Source organism: Phascolarctos cinereus, unplaced genomic scaffold (assembly GCF_003287225.1).
Source record: "Phascolarctos cinereus isolate Bilbo 61053 unplaced genomic scaffold, phaCin_HiC Scaffold_7;HRSCAF=346, whole genome shotgun sequence".
Lineage (NCBI taxonomy): Eukaryota > Metazoa > Chordata > Mammalia > Diprotodontia > Phascolarctidae > Phascolarctos > Phascolarctos cinereus.
The window spans coordinates 53,264,100-53,285,323 of NW_027556180.1; the positions used below are offsets into that span (position 1 = coordinate 53,264,100).

At 43.8% G+C, this 21,224-nt stretch overlaps 2 protein-coding genes and 1 long non-coding RNA gene across 3 annotated transcripts in view; 2 read left to right on the forward strand and 1 right to left on the reverse strand.

The window, feature by feature from the left end:
- Positions 1-21,224, forward strand: part of SLC9A9 (solute carrier family 9 member A9) — a 745,308-nt gene that overhangs the window by 707,097 nt on the left and 16,987 nt on the right. The gene's annotated exons all lie outside the window — the stretch shown is intronic.
- Positions 1-21,224, reverse strand: part of LOC110197213 (uncharacterized) — an 81,721-nt gene that overhangs the window by 13,886 nt on the left and 46,611 nt on the right. The gene's annotated exons all lie outside the window — the stretch shown is intronic.
- Positions 11,471-12,394, forward strand: LOC110197211 (E3 ubiquitin-protein ligase RNF113A-like). The gene has a single exon (XM_020970916.2). It carries the CDS (start codon positions 11,471-11,473, stop codon positions 12,335-12,337), a length of 867 nt encoding a protein of 288 aa, XP_020826575.1. The 3' UTR covers positions 12,338-12,394.

Here is a 21,224-nt window from a genome sequence, read left to right on the forward strand (position 1 = left end):
AAAAGTTTGAAATACCAAAATGTGACACAGAGACACGATGTGAGCATATGCTGTTGGAAAAATGGCACTGATGCTCAATGCAGGGTTGCCACAAACCTCCAATTTGCCAAAAACTAAAAACAAAAAATTATCTTCAAAGCACAATAAAACAAAGTGCAATAAACTGAGGTGTGCCTGTATAGGTCCTTTTCTGCTTCCTTTGGAGCACTAGCCTAGTAATGGTATAGCTAAGTCACAGGGTATGGACAGTTTGGTAGATTACTGGGCATAGTTTTAAACTGCTTTTCAGAATCATAGAAACAATTCAGTTCCACGAACAGTGTATGTGTCCTTGTTTTCCTGGAGCCCCTCCAACACCTGTCAAGTCCTCTTTGGTCTTCTTTGCCAGTCTTATTAGTGTGAGGTGGAACCTCAAAGTTGTTTTCATTTGCATTTTGGAATTTCAAATGTTACTAACCTTTCTTTCCTCCATGCAAAAATGATAAACCTTCCATTCTGGATCTTCCTTAATGTTCTGTAGTTGGGGCAAGATTGCTATTACTTTCCACAGTGTCTCCTCACTTGTCAGGATCTGTCATGGTCAAGTTTTTTTTATCCTCTTCCCTTCTGAATTAGATCTAATGCAACCTTTTGGGTATTTGAAGGGTGTGGATGTGTGTGACAGAAAGAGACAGAGAAAGAGACAGACAGAGAAGAGACAGAGGCAGAGAAATTTGAGCATATCCATGAAGTCAGCTTTATGAACAGACAGGGATTATGGTACAGTACATGGGGAGGGAGAGATATTGAACATGGAGTCTTGGAGTCAGTCCTGAGCCGGAATTCAGATTCTCCCATTTATCCAGATATGTGACCTCGAGCAAATCACATGAACTTTCTGAATCTCGTTTTCTTAGCTATAAAATGATTATCTCACTTGTATAATTGACCTCATAGAAATGCTGTGAGAACTGAACAGGACAAGGGTGTAAAACTGCATTATTAGGCAGTGTGATTTGTGAGGGTACAGAATTTGCCTCTGCTCAAATAAAACAGCTGCAATTCCACCATCATAGTTCCATTACTTTGGGTTGTCAAGACTGCCCCCCTTTTATTTTTCAAAAATAAACACCCTTCAGTTTTCAGATGAAATTAAAGCTATATATGAAAAAATGCTCTAAATCACTACTGATCAGAGAAATGCAAATCAAAACAACTCTGAGGTACCACATCACATCTATCAGATTGGCTAACATGACAAAAAAGGAAAATGATAAATGCTAGACAAGATGTGGGAAAACTGGAACGCTAACTGATTGTTGGTGAAGTTATGAACTGATCCAACCATTTTGGAGAGCAATTTGGAACTATGCCCAAAGGGTTATTAAAATGTGCATATTCTTTGACCCAGCAAGACCACTTCTAGGCTGTATCCCAAAGGGATCATAAAAATGGGGAAAGGATCCACATGTACAAAAATATTTGTAGCAGCTCTTTCTGTAGTGGCAAAGAATTGGAAATTGAGAGCATGCCCATCAATTGGGGAATGGCTGAACAAGTTGTAGTATATGAATATAATGGAATACTATTGTGCTGTAAGAAATGATGAGCAAGTGGACTTCAGAAAAACCTGGAAAGCCTTGTATGGACTGATGCTGAGTGAAGTGAGCAGAACCAGAAAGTTGTACACAGTAACAGCCACATAGTGCAATGACTAACATTGATAGACTTAGCCCTTCTCAGCAATGCAAGGATCTAAGACATCTCCAAAAGTCTCATGATGGAAAATGCTATCCACATCCAGAGAAAGAACTACAGAGTCTGAATGCAGATCGAAGCATACCATTTGCTCTTTTTATCCTTCTGTTTTGTTTTGTTTCTTCTTTCTTATGGTTCCTCCCATTGGTTCTAATTCTTCTCTACAACATGACTAATGTGATAATATGTTTAATAGGAATGTATATGTAGAGCCTATATCAGATTGCACACCATCTTGGGGAAGGAGGTGCGGAGGGAGGGGGAGAAAATTTCAAACTCAAGAGCTTATAGAAGTGAATGTGGAAAACTAAAAGTAAATTAATTAATTTTTAAAAGATTTAATGGGGGGGGAAATAAAATGCCATATATGAAAATAAACAAATGCTCTTAGAGGAGCAGTCTGGATATCCCTCTATATCGACCTCTAATCTCACTCTTGCACTACTGTGTGCTGGACATGCCTCCTGAGCACATCAAGCTCAGCATGTCCCAAACAGGACCCACTCTATTTTTTCTGCCTCGGATCTTCCCCATTTCTAAAAATAGCTCCATCATTCTTTCAGTCACACAGGTTTACAGCCTTGAAGTCAGCCTAGACTCATCATCCCTTTCCCTCAACCCCAACATCCAATCAGCTACCAAGTCTAGTTAACGTCTCTCTCTGTGGTCCCCTTTTCGCCACCCACAAAATTACTCGAGTCTGGGCCCTCATAACTTTTTATATTCTAGAATCTTGAGTAACACAACGACATCCTAATTGGTCTCCCTGCTTCCAATTTCTCTTCTCCTTTCTCCAATCTATCTTCCATTCAGCTACTGACTGATATCCTAGAAATGCAGATCTGATCATATCACTCAGCCCCACTCAAAAATCTTCAATGGCTCCCAGTAAGCCTAAAGATAATCTTGCAATTGCTTCATTTCCCTACATGACCTTTTTGGTATGGGGCCAGTTCTTTATGGGAAAGCCCTAGGGATGAGGTTGAGATTCCTCTGTGTCTCCTAGAGAAGAAGCAAGTATCTAAGCTAGCTTTGCACACTTTCACAGCTGGCAATCCCTTGTTGGACTAACCCGATCATTGTGACAACCCCAGGGTTATGTGCAAGTCAGGAAGTGGATGGTCAAGCAGATCCAAGCAACATTTCCATTGTGGTGATATAGGCTCTTCCCATCCTGTCTTCCTAGTGTTGTGGCCCTGGCTGATTTCCATCTAGGGAGCTCATGTGCCATGTTTCTGTTTCCCTAAGAATTTTATGTGGTCTAAAATCAGCCATTTTACTACTTAGAGGCCATGTCACAACTTAATCCCAAGAGTATCTGAACAACAACAATGTGCTCTGAAGACTGAGTTTCAGGATCACGTATCTTATTTTTCACAACTGAGCTCAATCCTCATCCATGTAGAAAATTGCCTTGTAGTAAGCATCTTCATAAAAGGCCATGATATTCTGGGTTTTTGTCATTCAAATCAAGTGATTTTTCCCTTCCTAAATGCCCTGCCTCTATAAAAGTGGGACCCAGTGGAGGAATGGGGCAGAGACAAGAAAGGGAAGGAAGAAGGTGAATCTTATAGGGGAAACAGTAAAGACAAATAAACGCATGGCTTCCCATAAGCTATCCCTCACCCTAAGGCACCTGCATCTCCTAAAAGTATTCTGCTACAGACTTCTCTACTCCCAGGCCACAGCACAAGCCAGTGTTCGCTCCCCATTTCCATTCATAAATGCTGAATATTCATTAAGAATAGAATGTTACAGCCAGAAAGGCCCTTGGCAAAAATCTGGTCCAACCCTCTCATTTTACAGCTAAAGAAACTGAGGCCCAGAAAAGCAAAATTACAGAATCACATAATTTAGACTTGGAAAGGACCTCACTTGTCATCTTTCTGGAACCTGAAAAACAATCCCCCCAGCAGGATACCTAGGGAGTGGTCATTCAGCCTCTGGATTTCCAACGAGAGGGAAGGTATTTACCCTGACGGCAGCCCCTGCCACACAAGGATAACTAGGCATTCGGTCTGGGTGTTTTTTCTGATGGCAAGCCTAAACCTTTGCAATTTCCACCCACTGCTCTTCAGCCTTTTGGCCTCAGTGAAACAAGTCTCGCCCTCCTGGATATGTTGCTGTTATTTAGTTGTTTCAGTCCTGTCTGACTCTTCGTGACCTCATTTGGGGTTTTCTTGGAGGAGTTTGCCATTTCCTTCTCCTGTTCATTTTACAGATGAGGAAACTGAGGCAAACAGGCTTACATGACTTGCCCAGGGTCACAGCTAGTAACAGTCTGAGGCCAGATTTGAACTTACAAAGATGAGTCTTCCTGACCCCAGGGCCAGCACTCTATCCACTGCGCCACCTCGCTGCCCTCTTCAACATAACAGCCCTCCAAATACTTGCAAACGGCTATCATGTTTCTCTTCATCTTCTTTAGTCTAAACATTCCCACTTCCTTCATGTCACAGACTCAAGTCCTCTCTTCCGATGCTCTTCAGCTTACCGCCGATCCATATGGACTCCAAGTGCCTTAATCCAGGTGCCTCTGGCAGTAAATGGTAGCACTCAGATATGATTCAGTTCAGTGTCCACTACACCACACTCTAGTTACCTCTGGCCCAGATGCCTGAGGTATCCCCACTGCAGTAAAGCAAGGGGTTGGGACCAACACAGTAGGGAGGAAAGAACGTGGACTGAGGAATCCAAGACCTACCTCTGACAATCCCTACATGCATGACCATAGGCAAATCACTTAACTGGTATACTCTAGAACTCAGCTTCCTCATCTGCAATATGGCATCTGAGGCACCTTTAAGGTGAGGGATGAGAGGAGAAGGGAGGAAGGGAATAAGCATTTATTAAATACCTACTATGTGTCAGGTACTGTGCTAAGTGCTTTACAAATATTATCTCATTTGTTCCAACTCTACCTAATCCTGAGAGGCAGATACTGTTTTTATCCCCATTTTACGGTTAAGGGAACTGAGGCAAATAGAGGTTTAGTGACTTATCCAGGGTGACATGACTAGTAAGTGTCTAAGGTCACATTTGAACTCATCGTCCTGATTCCAGGCTGAGTGCTCTAATCACCACCAAACTGCCTCCAAGCTCCACATCTATAATGCTATGAATAGACAAGTACCCTAGGGTGGGGAGGTGCATTTCTTCCAGTCTTTTGATTCCAATTAGCCTTCCATTTTGCTTGGGCACCTGCTTAGAGGCTTCATTCCACTGCTGGCCTCTTCCAAGAGCACACCCAAATTGACTGATGCCAAAATCATAAATGCTGGGCAGGATTAGACTCGGGTGATGGCCCTGGCCCACCCTCTCCATTAGGCTGGCAGAAACTCATCACCAACTGGAGCCTCATGACTTCATTTAATCCATGATACATGGACTAACCCTGTCATGTTAGAAAGGTTTTAATACTTAGCTCTTTCCAAAACCTTCAGAGATGAAAAACTAAAAACAATAAGAAAACAAAACTATCTCCCAATATTAAATAAAATGAGAGAAGGAGGAGGGGGAAAAGAGAAGAAAAGGGAGGGGCGAAGGGAAAAATATCCAGAAGCAATGCAGCTGGCCCTACATCACTTGTAGGTCACTTATCTGGGGAGGCAGTGAATTGCATGACTTTTTGTTCATGGAACAGATCCACTCTAGACAGCTCACACTGTCCCTGCCCATCCTAAATAAACCATCTGTCTAAAGAGGAGGAGCCTCCCAAACCTGATCTATCCTTAACCACTCTGCCTGGTCTTTTCAGCAGTCATCAACTGGTTTCCAGTCACTGATCTGTGGTGGATATAAAGAGGCAACCTAGAAAGAAAGAAATTAGCATTAATTAAGCACTTAACTTTGTCCAAAACACTGTGCTAAGCACTGTGGAGACAAAAAAGAAAAGTAATAAAGTCCCAGCTCTCCAAGAGCTCATATTGTAATGGGGAAGACAATCCACATGGAAGTTTTCAGCTGCAAGTCACATAGAAAGGTCTCATGGTCCTTAGGGCACAGCAGCAAAGCAGATGGTAACGCATGATCTTTTGTGTCATTTCCACTGAGAAAAACCAGAATAGTTTCTGATGTTGGACTATTTGTCAGTGTCAAAGACCCTGGTGGTGAGAACTTTCCCTCCTGGGTTTTTAGTAGCTCTGGCTGCAGCGCCTGCAGAAGCAATGGCCAGGCTACATCTCCAAAGGGTTCCTTCCCAGGGTAATGGCTACGAGGGCTCAGTGAGAAGCAAGACAGGCAATTGGGAGGGGGTGAGAGGGAAAAAAGATGCTGCCATTCCTAGGGCTCTTGGCCTTATCTACCCATCAACGACAGTTAGTCCAGGAGTTGAAGCTGGTGGTATGTAAGAAGGTAGACCCCTTCCTCACAGTGATTTCTCCCCTCAGTGATGGCTGCGTGGACAAGGCTAGAAGTAGGGCCAGTGGTTTTGGGGACCCTGCTCCTGGGTTCAGGGTCCTGAGCTATATCCATCAGGGTTTGAGAACAGATAGTGGTAGAGGTAGTAATAGTTGCTTGACTTGCACAGACAGAAGACACTTCCTATCTCTTCCTCAGGAGGACCTTGCTACTCCAGCAGGCTAGCATGGTTTGTCTGCCTGATAGGTAAAAGTTGATTTGGCAACTGAAGAGGACAGCTGGTCCCTTCCCCACAGGATTGCTTCTCTGGTCAATGGTGGCAGGAGCTAAGCTGGAATCAGGGGTCTGGCAGAAACTGCTATCCCAAGGACTCTCCGGTTCAGGGTTCTAAGCTCTCTCCACGCAGGTTTCAGGGAAGGCAGTGAAGACATGACTATAGTGGTTTGACTTACCTGTAACAAGCTGTCCCCAGAGTCCCTCCTTCAGAGTGTCTTGTTGCTTTGGTAAACATAAAAGGCTCTGATTGTCATGACTGATCCCCCTGAGCTATCCCAGGAATAGCAATCATTTACCAACAGCCCCATACCTTCCAAATGCTCAGTTAACTTCCAGGAAAACCTAGATTCCCATTGCCAAAAGGGAAGCATTATTGGTACATTTACTCCAGAGCCTGCATCTATCCCCAGAAGGGTCTTTTATATCCTGATTGCTATTTTTGAGATTCTGTCCCCTGAAGACATACCATTTACAGTCTTGGACTTAACAATTTTATACAGGCATCTAAAGCTTTTACCTGCACTAAGACTTTTGGGACACTCTCTACAGAGCCAGGCCTGTATGTTGGCAATAATCACAGAACAAAGGACCCTCGATGACACTGTGTGCAAGACTGGAGATCAAGACTTCCCCATATCTTTTGGGGTTAAACCAAGTATTTAGGCTTAGTTTCATACTGCCTTCAGTGCTGGCAAACCCTGGTCAGCCTAGCCCAACTCTTGGGAGAGTTGTGAGAGTCAGGAAGTTGAAAGCACCTCTGAGAAGCTTACTGCTATAAGCACAGCTGCTCAGCTGTGTAGTCTAAGATTTGTCCTTCCTGTCTTCAATGCTGTGTTGTATAACACTCTGACCTTTGTATCCCCTGGAAGGGCAGTCAGGAGCTCATGTGGTATGTTTGTGTTTCCTTTAGAATACAGTGTAGTCAGTGGTCAGCTCTATTAATTTAATATGGTTTTTTTTTATTAAACTCATTTGAACCTTAACACACATGAATGAACATTTAAATGCATAGAATAGAATATAGTATTACAAAGGAAGCCAATTATACTGAAATAGGCGGGGGAAAAGTCTTTTAAGTTCACCAGGGTTAGGGTTAGGGTTAGTTCTAAGAAGCCCACATTAGGATTTGATGGACCCTCATCCTCAATTCCCTTTTCTTCATGATCATAAGTATATTATTCCATTTTTCTGGTTCTTTTTTTCCACTTTGCATTATTTCAAAAAGTTCTTCCCAGAATTCTCTGCAGTCCTCCTACCTGTCCATCTTAATTGCCTCATATTTATTTTGTCTGATGATGGCATTTTTTTACATTTATACACAATCTTGTTCATAGTCTGAGAGGCTGAAATAATTATACGTGCAATTCTATCGATGTCAATGATGACCCCATTCCTGCTTAAAAAAAAAAAAAACATATCTGTTAGGAGGCAGCCACAGGCTTCAGCCATTATTGCTTGGAAAACATCTGGTTAAGTTATATGCCTCCTGTAATAGCCGGTGCTTGTCTGCAAAGATCCCATTAGCCTAAGGGAACCCTCCCGGGACTCTGCCTCAGCCACAAAGCAAGAAATCCCAAAGTTCGGGGTCAAGCTCCCACTCATTTCCTAATGCTTTTAGGCTGACCTACAGCCTCACCAAGCATTTTGAAGCATGTCTAAAAGGGAAGATTGACTAGGCCCTTAAAACACAAACCAGCAGGACCCACAATGTATTTTTATTTTCCCACAGCAACACCAGGAAACCTGGGGGTGTTGGGATTTTATAAAGTGTGATATTTCCTTTGGTTTTCCTTACTCACAGTAGTGTCAGGTTTAGCTTTGTGGGCTGTTTTTCTATTTTATTTTAATTTACTCCTCTGCATGGAGATAGAATTACAATCATCATAATCAAAGCATTTAAACAAACAAGAAAGATTGAAAGTGATTTTCCTTGGCTGGCCTGTCACTCATAACAATTCCATTTGGTGAGAAATGTTCCATTTCTCCTGTTGTTATGCATGGTCAGCAATACAGCTAACATCCACTCCCCCACACATTAAAAGTATTTGGCTTACCCTTGGGGGACTGAAAACAAACCAATCAGAGTCCTTTTCCCAGAGAGGTTCTGCTTGGTAGAAGCTGGAATATGCAATAGGAGATTTTTCACTTAAGCTAATGTGCATTTTAGAAGAATGTTGAGACCTTCTGGGGAAAACCCACTAATTTAAGCATCAGACACAAGTTAGAAGTGACTCTCCGGTTATTTAGATCTCAGGATCACCTGTAGAGGATGTGTCTCAAAATGTGCCTCTTCACTGCTGCCTTTTCTCAACAAAAGCAAAAGGCCTATGGAAGGACAAGCGATTGATTAAAGGCTTACTATGTGCCAGGCACTGGGTCAGGCACTTCTCATACAAGCCGAGGGCTTCCCAACCTTTTCCTAATCAGTATTTTTTAGAAGCATAAAGTAGTTCTCTCTCCAATCCACAACGGTTTTGGTTTTGTTCCCCCACCCCACTCCAACAGCACACTTTTGGAATATTTTACTAGAATACAGATAGGGACTAGGTCCTATGATTTCACTGATATTGAGAAATCCCAGTAAGTACTAGGGCAAGCTGGCATCTTCTCTGTAATTTACAGGAGAACAAAGTTGCTTAGGGCACTGAGAGGTGAAGTCACTTGCTTGAGGGAGGTCACACACCCAGTTAGTGTGAGAGGTCAAACTTGAACAGGAGACCAGCTCTATCTATTGTATCCCAGCTGCCTCTTTCACTAGGACAATGTCATGATTTAAATTGTTTATATCAGTCTTCAAAGCAAAGAGCTGAGAGAACTAGAACCAGAGCAGATGCAGAAGAAAATGGCCAGGGCTGTCAATTATCATTTGTTAAGATGGATAATTGGACAAAGTATCAGGAGCATCTTGGGGGCATCTCTCAAATACTCCAGTTAAGGAGTGTGTGAAAATGTTCGTCTTTGGTGGGATTCATTTTAAGAAGTTATTTCAAACATTGCTATAACTAATGAATTATTTCTTTGGTTGGGGCTGGTTTGATTTTCTTCTTCACCAAATACTCCTTATTACTCACTCTACATAAGCAGTTAAGTAGCTCAGTGGACAGGAAAATCTGAGTTCAAATTCTGCTTCAAATACTTACACCACTACCCCAAGTCACTTAATCTCTCTACCTCAGTTTTCTCATTTGTAAAATGGTAATAACAATGGCCGTTGCCTCAAAGGGCTTTTTCTCTAAAATGGGGACAATAATAATTGTTGAAAGACCAAATAAGACACCCTACATAAAGTATTTTGCAAATCTTAGAGGGCTATAATCAAGGGATATATATATAACCTGGGATCCTTAAACCTATCTTTTTTAGCATTCCAAGTGAATTTCTTTTATTTATTTATTTTTTGTTTTCAGCATTCACTTCCATAAGATTTTGAGTTCCAAATTTTCTCCCCATCTCTCCCCACCCCCCACCCCAAGACTGCATGCAATTTGAGATAGGCTCTACATATACATTCATATTGAACCTATTTTTACATTAGTCATGTTGTAAAGAAGAATTAGAACCGATGGAAGAAATCACAAAAAAGAAGAAACAAAAACAAAGAAAAGAGAGAGAGAGCAAAGAATGTGCTTCAGACTCCATAGTTCTTTTTCTGGATGTGGACAGTTATTTTCTATCATGAGCCCTTTTGTCTTGGATCCTTGCATTGCTAAGAGATGAGTCTATCAAAGTTAGTCATCACAACATGGCTGTTACTGTGTACAACGTTCTCTTGGTTCTGCTCACTTCACTCAGCACCAGTCCACGCAAGTCTTTCCAGATTTTTCTGAAGTCTGCTCATCATTTCTTATAGCACAATAGTATTCCATTATATTCATATACTACAACTTGTTCAGCCATTCCCCAGTTGATGGGCATCCTCTCCATTTCCAATTCTTTGCCACCACAAAAAGAACTGCTATAAATATTTTTTGTACATGTGGGTCTTTTTCCCATTTGTATGATCTCTTTGGGATACAGACCTACACATGGTATTGCAGAGTCAAAGGGTGTGCACATTTTTATAGCCCTTTGGGCATAGTTCCAAATTGCTCTACAGAATGATTGCATCAGTTCACAGCTCCACCAACAACGCATTAGTGTTCCAATTTTCCCACACCTTCTCCAGCATTTATCATTTTCTTGTTTGGTCAAGTTGGCCAATCTGATAGGTGTGATGTGGTACCTCAGAGTTGTTTTGATTTGCATTTGTCCAATTCAATAGTGATTTACACTGACCACAGATCCGATAACTGACTTTCAGTATAATTAGGTTCCTTTGGAATCCTGTATGCTTTGTTTTATATAATCCTGTATATTTTATTTTACATATTTTAAAATCATTATTCTGAGAACTCCATAGAATCCACAGCCTACCCGAGGGGTCCAGGACACTGAAAAGGCTAAGAATCCTTGAGCTACATAAACGCTAGCTGTAATTATTAGAGCAAGCTTCCCAGACCCCAGAGCAGGAAGCCCCTATATAAATGTTATCTTTTATTCTTCTTGTTGCGGAGGTTAGAAAGAGCTAGGTGGTGAGGGTTAGAATCTTGCCTCAAACGTCCCTTGGGTGTCGGCAAATCACGTGAGGTGAAGTCAGTCTCAGATTCCTTATCCGTAAAACGGGGATGAAAACAGTAGTACCTCCTTGTTAAGAGGATCAAATAGGCTGTCTCTGTCTCTTTCTCCCCCCACCTACGTCCACGTGTATATATGAATATATGTGCGCTTTAAGCAATGATATAGTAGAGATATACAGATATACATATTCATATATACAATTATTTGAATGGATATAGGCATCTCTTTCCTGGTTATATGAGTACACGCGTATGTTCCTACGTTGACCCACATATCCCTTGTTCGCTACAGAATTGCCAGTTATTATCATTATCCTCCAGCTCACTTACTCCGCCCCTCCCCGGGCCAAGACCTCGTGACCTCACGCCCACCCAGTCATTTCATAGGCTCAGACCTAAGTCCCCGGGGCGGGGCTGGCATCGTATCCTAACCCCTGGGGCGCCGACTCGAATCCGCACTAGAGCTCAGCGGATGCCCCACCATGGCCGAGGATGCGCCATTGTCCTCGGCCTCGCCCTCGCCGTCGGGGCCGCTCTGCCCCTTCCTCTTCAAGAAGTCGGGCCGCCCGGCGCCTAGGGGCCGCCGCCGGAGACGCGGGGCCGGGGAGGGGCGGCCCGACGGCGGCAGCAGCAGCAGCGACGAGAGCCCGGCCGTAGTTCGGCCGGACAGGAAGCGGGCCGCCCCCAACCCCATGTTCCAGAAGAGCCGCGGGCGCGGCGAGGGCCGCGACGACGGCCGCGACGACGAAGGCCGCGCCCCGGCCCTGGCCGTGTTCTACCCGTCCAGCCGCTCGGCCAAGCCGGCCGGGCCCGAGGACATGGGCGCCACGGCCGGCCGCGAGGTGGACGCGGCCCGCCCGGCCCGGCCCCGGGACCGTCGGGGGCCCGTGCGCGCCCCCGAGCACCTGCGCGCCACCGTGCGCTGGGACTACCAGCCCGACGTGTGCAAGGACTACAAGGAGACCGGCTTCTGCGGCTTCGGCGACACCTGCAAGTTCCTGCACGACCGCGCCGACTACAAGCCGGGCTGGCAGATCGAGCGCGAGCTGCGCCAGGGCCGGTACGGCGCCCCCGACGACGCAGCCTACGAGCTGAGCAGCGGCGCCGGCGCGCACGGCCGCCCGCCCCGCCGGTGCCTCCTGTGCCGCCACCCCTTCCGTAGCCCCGTGGTCACCCCGTGCGGCCACTGCTTCTGCGGGGCCTGCGCCCTGCGCCACTTCCGCTCCTCCCCGCGCTGCTACGTGTGCGAGCGCCCCACCCACGGCGTGTTCAACCCGGCCCGGGGACTGGTGGCCGATGACAAGGAGCCCCCAGATGTGTCCTCCGACGGCGCCACCCTCCGCGCCTAGACCGCGTGGAGCCATGCCAATAAAGAGCTCTGTGCTGCCCACGTTAGAGACCTTGACCCTCAGCCTCGTGTCCTCTCCGACGTCTGCACAGCCCCAGGGAGCGCGGCTTACCAGGGCAGTAAGACTTTGGGGACGCGCTGTGCATAGACACGGAGCCGTGGCACGTGTATGTACAGTGTATGAATACACACACGGTGACCCGAAAGTCTTAGTGCACTTGTAAGCTTTACTACTTTAGGAACATCTTGCAGAGACACAAATGCGTACGGATGGATGGATGGATGGCTATGATAGATGATGAATGGATAGAAAATGAATATGTGGAGGGAGGGATGGGTAGATAGATAAATGACTAGATAGATCAATATATAGAGGGATGGAGGATGGATGGATAGATAGATGGATATGTGGAGGGATGGATGGGTAGATGGATAAATAATGGCTAGATAGATCGATATATAGAGAGATGGAGGATGGATGGATATGCAAAATAGGTGATGAATGGATAGATGGATATGTAGATGGATGGATGGGTACATAGGTAGATGATGGCTGGATAGATGGATATATAGATGGACCATGGATGGTTGGATGGATGGATGGATGGCTATGTAAGATAGATGATGAATGGATAGATAGATGGATATGTGGATGGTTGGATGGGTAGATGGATAATGGCTGGATAAATTGATATATAGAGAGATGGATGATAGATGGATCATGGATGGGTAGATAGGTGGATAATTGGTTGAATGGATAGATAAACGGGTGAATGGTAATAGAGACATATCAGTGAATATAAATATATGATATCTATAATATGTGTGTACTTATGTATGAGTGTATATGCATTGTATGTATGTGTATAGATTGCATTTGGTCCTCACAACCCTTTGCAGTAGGTGCTGTTGTTATCACCAGTTTACAGATTGGAAAAAAAAAAAAACCACACAAGTCTCTGAGAGGTTAGTGACTTGTCCCAGAACTAGTAAGTGTCTGAAGCAGGATTTGAACTCTTGTCCTTCCTGACTCTGGATCTGTAGCTATCTACTTTATTTCCCTAGCTGCAGGCTAGTTCCTGGTTTAGCCATTTATGAGTTGTGCCACCTCCTCTTTAAGCCCCTTCACCTCTTAGGTGCTTTATCTATAAAACAGTTATGATATTACCTACAATTGTTCCTCTCCACTATAACAACTTGTTATAATGATCAATGAGAAACACTTTGTAGATGGTAAAACTCGGTACAAGTGAGGGTCATTTTGGGAGCCTAGGATTATTTTATTATGCTGAAGAAAAAGTTGACCGTCTTAAGCAGTAGTCACCAACTTTTGTTTGTTTGTTTTGTTTGGTGAGGCAGTGGGGTTAAGTGGGATCACATACTAGTGTCAAGTGTCTGGTCTGAGATGAGATTTGAACTCAGGTCCTCCTGACTGCAGGGCAGTGCGCTATCCACTGAGCCACCTAGCTGCCCCTGTCCAATTTCTTTTTGATCACAAGCTTCTCACTAAAGAACTGGAGCGCATTCACCCCCCAGTATGCATATATTTTCTTATAAATTGTGCACATTACTAATAAGTATGTAAGTTATAAAGGATCCACCAAAATAGAAATTTAAAAAGGAAAAAGATAAAAACAAAATATTTGATACTTGAGTCAATAAGGAACCACTAAGATTTCTTGAGTAGGGGGCTGAAGTGTGCTTTAGGAAAATGGCTTGACAGCTGTATAGAGAAGGGTGGATTGGAGAGGGGACAAACTTGAGGCAGGGAGACCAATTACTGGCTATTGCAGCAAGTATGGGGGCCATCTCCAGTCCTGATCTGTATCTCACCGCTGGACCCAGATGGCTCTGTAGGAGAGAGTGAGGCTGGTGACTTGGCACAGCCCTCCCTCACTTATATCCAGTCTTCTTGAATGTCATGCATTGCCTGCCTGATGTCATGGTCCTCTTCGAGAACAAAGGACGAACAAGTAGGCATTCACAAGGGGGTGAGGCCCTGAACTTGAGTGGTGTGTGTATGAGTGAAGACAAGTATGGGATATGTGGAGACAGAAAGGTTAGGGTTTGATAATTGATTGACTGTGTGGGGTGAGGCAGAGTGAGGGAGGAGTCAAAGACAAATTGGGGGTTGTGAGAATTTGGAGGACCAGAAGAATGGTGACCTCACAGTAGTAATAAGGAAACTTAGAAGGAGAGTTTGGGTTGAAAGATAACATGATATCTTTGTATAGATCATAATCTATCCATACTCTAATCCCATGTAACTCATTCCGTCCCATTCAAAATGGGGCAAAAGGGGAGGGGATATCTTACCAGTCACTGTCCTGCATTGGGAACCTTCACCCAGAAGATACATACTAAAGCCATTAGGATTTGGGGGGAGGGGTGCTGTGAGTGCTTGGGAGTCCCGAGAGGCTGATGATAACCTCAGAAACTGAGAGCTTGCACTGCCAAGGGAGAAGGTAGAGTCAGAGAGGAGGAATTTGGAAAGACGAGCATATGTGGCATTGGAAACAGTCGGCAAAATTGTCTGTCACAGGATATGACCCATCTTTCCAGCTTCAGATTGGGTGATCACACTCCCTTTGAGAGCAGTTGAAAAATCACACTGGAGTAAGCTTGTGTTCCCTTCCAGGACTTTGGAAACCACTAACCTAGAGAACAGAAATTAAATTATACAAGCCCTACATGAAGAACAGTATTGGACATTTTATCAGTTCCTTAAGGAAATATTCATATGAGTCACTTTAAAAAAGTTGGGGTCTAATGAAAGGAAATGTTTGCAAGGATACTGTAAAATCTTGGCTGATCCACTTGGGACTTTTGATCTCACTTCAACTGTGCTTCAGACCCAGAGATAGGGTTTAACATAGAAAATGAGACAAGGAATTGAGAGATACTCTTAGCAAAGATCCCAGAAGATAATGGGTATGAATTCAGACACGTTTTCCCCCAATCTGGCCTCTTTAATGTCTGCCCTTCAAATGGCCACTGTTCCATTCCTTATCTGACACCAGCCAGCAACAAGGAGATTGTTAAAATGGCAAACTCAATCTTCATATCTAGCAAAGCAAAAACATTTGTGCACAGAAGAGAGGAGAGGCTGGCCAGGCTAAATGTTGAGTATTTAAGCACAGAGATCATCATTAGTTTTATTCTCACCTGTCACATCTGGTTACTCACATATATCTTAGTCACCTGTTCTGTTTACTGATAATTAAGCTTTGCCAGAAGGATGGTCATGGGCTTCTCCATGTGATCAGCCACTCAACCAATGGTTTTTACTCGAATAGTTTTGTGGGTTTTTTATGGCTTGTGAAGTGCTCCCCAAAACAACACCATCCATTTTAAAGCACCTTTAATGCAGGATCTTTCATTTTTTGTCTTAGGAACCCCAACATCTACCACCTCACCTTGTCCATAGTAAGTACTTAAAAGGTGTTTGTTCATTGATTGAACCTTAGAGAAGCTAGCTTCCGTGTGACAGAAGTGCCAGAGGGGGAAATGTAGGGAGGAGATGAAGCAGAAAGAGTAACTAGAATTTACGGAGTCTTAAGTTCCTTACATTAAAAATAAAAGAAATAGTAGCTATAAGCACATAGGTTCCACTGATCCAATTCCTTCCTTGAAACCAATCCAAGAACTGAATAAAAGGTATTGGTCCTTCGTAGAGTAAAGTGAGGGGCATCTAGGTGGTGCAGAGAGTAGAGCATGGGGCCTGGAGTCAGGAAGACTCATCTTCCTGAGTTCAAATTTGGCCTCAGACACTAGCTATGTGACCCCAGGCATATCATTTAACCCTGTTTGCCTCAGTTTCCTCATCTGTAAAATGATCAGGAGAAGGAAGTGGCAAACCACTCCAGTACCTTTGTTAAGAAAACCCCACTGGCACTATTGGTGTGCCATGGTCTATGGAGTCACGAAGAGTCAGAAACAGCTTAAACTACAAAACTGGCTTAAGTCAATTAAGTGACTTGTCCAAGGTCATGTAGCCAGTATGAGTCAAAGGTGTGACTTGATCCCAGGTCTTCTTTTCTCTACCACCCCATCCTATTCCACATTTGCCTCGAAAGAAGAGATTGAGGTTGGAAATTATCGCATGGTCCCCATTTTAAAGATGAGGAAGTTGAGGCTCTGAGAAGGAAAGAGATTTTCTCAAAGTGACCCAGTTAGAAATTGGCAGGCTGGGAACTTTTAATCTAAGACTCCTGGCATTTTTTCCTACTAAATGGAAATAATCAGTTCTGTTTTCCCTAAGGGCAATGAGCTCCACTGGCTTTCAAATAGAGACCAAGGGGAAAAAATCTGAAGCAAGTTTGGCATTAAATGCCCATTCCTTCAAAGAAACACCCGCAATAGCTGGATATTTAAGGGGGGGAAAAAGGACAATTATTGTTTAGGGGGAAATTGCCTCTTATGTCACTGCAAGAAATGAATAGACTTTGAGCTTGCCTCAGCTTTCTTCTCCCAGGAGCAAAGCAAGGGTAAATAATCATGGCAAATATAAGGTTTGATTTGGAAGAGTGAAATTATAGAACGACTTCGTTACTCCCCTTGCCTTTTCTGTGGCAATCGGCACAGCTCCTGACACTGCTGGGAAGCTCCTGGCATCCAGCCAGATCATTCTCAGACAAAAAAGACACTGGAAATGTGCGGGGGACTTTTTTTTTTAATAGGAAAAAAATGAACTGTCAGGATCTGTTTTATTATTTTTACAAGGAGCAAATAACTGTATGATGAGGCCCTGCCTAATTGGCCGCCTTGAGATCTTTAATAGAAGGATCAGATGTGTTCATGCCAGTAAAATTGTTGAGAGTTTTTTCATAGAAAGTGTGTCTTCTCAGCAGCCTGGCTTGGGATTGAGCCATTTGAGCTTAGCAACAGAGGCTAAGCAGTGCAGAAAAGGTGAATTTAGGTCTGCATCCCTTCTCTTTTCGCACAAGTAACTTGGTAATGAGAGTTTTATACTCACCTTGAATGGGGTCCAGCCCTTAGCATAGAAGACTGTTTTGTCCTAGGACAGAATGCAGCTTATCTAAACACCCAGTCACTTAATCTTGCAACTCAAGAATGAAAGAATCAACCCAAGCGGTTTCAGGGGATGGAATTAAAAAATAGAGGAGTGGGTTGGGGCCAATGGGAGAGAGAAGCATTGGTTTGCTGGTGAGCCAGTAATTAAAGACATCCAGTCTCCAGGGAGGTTCTACCCCTCTAGGCAGAGGGAAGCAATGGAAAGTGTTACTCACATAATAAAACCCTTAGCCTTGTTCCTGGGGAGAAAAGTTTCAAGCATTATGCAGGAGAGACCACAGCAAGCAAATAGCCAGCCCTGGACAATTATATAAAGTAGATGAAGTTTGCTTTGCCCCAGGGGCTCTTTTAGAAACTCATCCCTCCCCCAGCCTCCAAGGTCTGTACTCTATGCACTTCTCTCTCATCTCCAATTTCCACAGGGCCTTTTTTCTAAGCTGAAGGCCAACTAAAGTTATTAAGAATGTGCAATGGTAAAAAGCAGGACAGGATCCCAAGTCTTAAGGCCTGTATTTGAATCCTAGCTGTGCTACCTGTGTGACCTTGGGAAGATCTCTTCCTTAACTTGAGTTTGTTCGCCTGTATGGAAGAGGGGGCCAGACGGCAGTTTCCTTGGCATTGATGAACACTTCTCATGTTGTCTTGGTTTACTGGCACAGGTGATCTCTGCTGTCTCCATTTTACAGGTAAAATGAGGGAATTGGGCTAGGTCCTTTTCACCTCTAAGATGAATAAATAATAAGTTGGCATCAACAGACAGCCTTAATGTTTGCAAAGGATGGAAAAGAAAGAGGTGGTCTGAGAGGAAGGGAGGTCTGGGCTCAAGTCCCTGACACATCCTGAACTACCTAAGCCCCAGAGTGCAACCCTCTAAGAATATAAGTTATTGTAGAGATATTACTGGTCTTCCTCTTTTCTCCAGTGCATACAGTGGCTGCTTTTTGAGTGTATGTTAGAGTTTAACTCAGAAGATTGAGACTGTCAGGGAAATTTAGTCAGTATTTACATGGTCACAAACTGGCTGGGGTAACTTTTTTTCGTTGAATTAACCAGCTGTTTTGGTACTGAGTAAAAAGATATCTAACCTCAGATACTTACTAGCTGTGTGACCTTGGGCAAGCCACTTAACCCTGTCTGCCTCAGTTTCTTGTCTGTAAAGTGAGCTGGAGAAGGAAATGGCAAACCACTCTAGTATCTTTGCCAAGAAAACCCCAAATGGAGTCACGAAGAGTCGGTCATGATTGAAAAACAACAACAAAGAAAGATGGTTTGAAATATTCAAACCAATGTTAAGGAACTATAAAATGGTAAATGACCAATCAAATAATAGGTCTGAATTTTTTTGTTTTTAAAAGAGCTTTACAATCGGGCCTCAGACCAAACACTTGACACTTAACTAGCTGTGTGACTCTGGGCAAGTCACTTAACCCCAAACTGCCTAAAAAAAATTTTTTTTTAAATAAAAGAGCTTTACATATATATTATCCCACTGAAGATCTTAAAACTTGTCAAAGTTATGTTACAATGGAAATTCTTTTGGGATATTGATTGGATTAGACAGCCACTGAGGTTCCTTACACTCTACAATCCTGTGAAGCTGTGATTTTCATAGTAACACTGTGAAGTTGGCACAAAAGATGTCTCCATTTTACAGATGAAAAAACTGAGGCAGTTAAATGACTTGTTCATAGTCCCATAGTAAAAGTATCAGGAGCATGATTTGAACCTAGATCTTCCTGTGTTCAAGTCTAAAGCTCTGTTCCCATGATGCCTTTTATAAAAAGCAAATCCCAGGGCAGCTAGGTGGTGCAGTGGATAGAGCACTGGCCTTGAAGTCAGGAAGACCTGAGTTCAAATCCAGCCTCAGAGCAAACACTTGACACTTACTAGCTGTGTGACCCTGGGCAAGTCACTTAACCCCAATTGCCTAAAATAAATAAATGAAAAGCAAATCCTCCTCAGCTGAGAATCGTTAATACCACCTGCCATTATGAAGCTCATAGGGTGGTAAGAATAGAATTTCAGGTAATATGTGTAACAAGCCAGTGGTGATGTTGGGAAGATATTTAGGGGCAGGGGTCCCTATCTGGCACTTGGCAAACTATCCTATATAATCAGTCTAAAGCTAGTCCTGTGTGCAAACAACACTATTTGTCTTGGGAGCACGGGAAGGGAAGAAGCCAAGATTTAGAGCCTTCTCTTAAAATCCCTAGACCCTAGCACAGAGCTTAGCACACCCTAACTGGGTGGCTTTGGGCAAGTCTCTCAGTCTCAGCTTCCTCATCTATAAAATGGCAATTAAAAGCACTATTAAGTTACCGCATTTGTAGAGATGGTGCTGGAAGGGATGCCAGAGGCTGTTTAGTTAGCCTTCATTTTATACAAGAGGAAGCTAAAGCCGTAAAGGTTGGGTGACTTGCCCAGGGTCACAAAGTCAGATGGGATTTGAATCTAGAGCATGTGACTCTGAAGCCTACTATGCCAGGCTGCCTCCCCGAAATCTGCCAACAGATATTATTAGGCACCTACTGTATGGCTTCACATAATTGTGAGGGAGCCAATGGGAAAATAATAACCTATTCCGACTTACTCTAAGTATAGGACCAAGGACCCTTAAAAGAGAAGGTACTCAAATGACTCCAAGTACGTAATTTATGAAAAGACCATGAATGTGGGGATCAGGGCACTGAAGTCCAGGGGACAACAGCCTTTCCTTGTGAAATTTGTCATCTAAATAGCTATGATTGGAAGACAGAGGAGTGTATAGAAAGGGGACTGGATTGGGAGGACCTTGGCTCAGTCACAGCTCTGCACCTTTTTACCTTCCTCATCTATTCATTTTCCTGGGCCTCATAGGATTTAAAGTTGGAAGGCCAAGCTAAAGATGGAGCTCACATTCCACTGACTGAGAAGGCATCAGCCTAGGGCCATAGTATTGAAGTCAAGAAAGTCAAAGCAGAGCTGGGAGGAGAAAAAAGGTTGGCTTGCCTGGCCCCTATCCAAAGTGGAGGCCCTGGAAGAGAAACAGGGCACACAGGACAAAGGGATATTCCAGGGTGAGGAACCCTACCCCTCCTTCCACCCCCACAACTCTCCCTCCTACCTCCACTGAGGGAAGTTCCCAGGTGAGGCTGCCACTGAAGCTTAGTGTTGAATTCTGGAAAGTCAAAAGCAGAGCCAGGAGGGACCTTGGAGATGGAAATAGGGACATTGACTTTGTAGTGAAATTTGTTATAATACTTAGAGGAAATTCTGTGTGATTTAGGCACTAGATTAATGTTTTAATGAGTTGATTGTTTCACCTTCTGAGAGAAAGCTCAGACTAAGGGAGAAATATGAATGAAGGGAAGAAAGAATATTGATCATATGATATCAAAGATATCTTCCTCTCCCCACCCCCACCCCATTCTTCTCTACTGGAAGCACCTGCTTGGACAGGTTCCAGACTCATTGCTCAGAGATAATCTCCCTGAATCTACCTGGGGAGGTTTACTCTTTAAAGATAACAAGGTACATGGCTATGTGGGGGGGGGGGGTTGAGCCTGTCTTACTCAAGGAGCCAAAGGGAAGGATTTGGGAAGGTTGTGAATGTGCAAAGCATGCTCAGGGAGTCCCTGAGCACACATTGTATTTCAGGATCACAACGGCATTGCGAGGCAGGGAACATAAGAAAGTCACGGGAATTGACAAGGGTATGGGGGACCCAAGGCAGGAGTAGGGAGGGGAGAGAGAGGAAATGACTAAAAAGATTTGCTTTAAAGTTACATGAAAAATGAAAGCATAGGCACAATATGAAAATCTCTGCTTCCTAAGTAACCACCGCTTTTCTGTGGTGAGTGAAGCCCACCTTATAT

Coding starts and splice junctions, on each gene's coding strand:
- LOC110197211 (XM_020970916.2), top strand. CDS start 11,471: ATGGCCGAGGATGCGCCATTGTCCTCGGCCTCGCCCTCGCCGTCGGGG.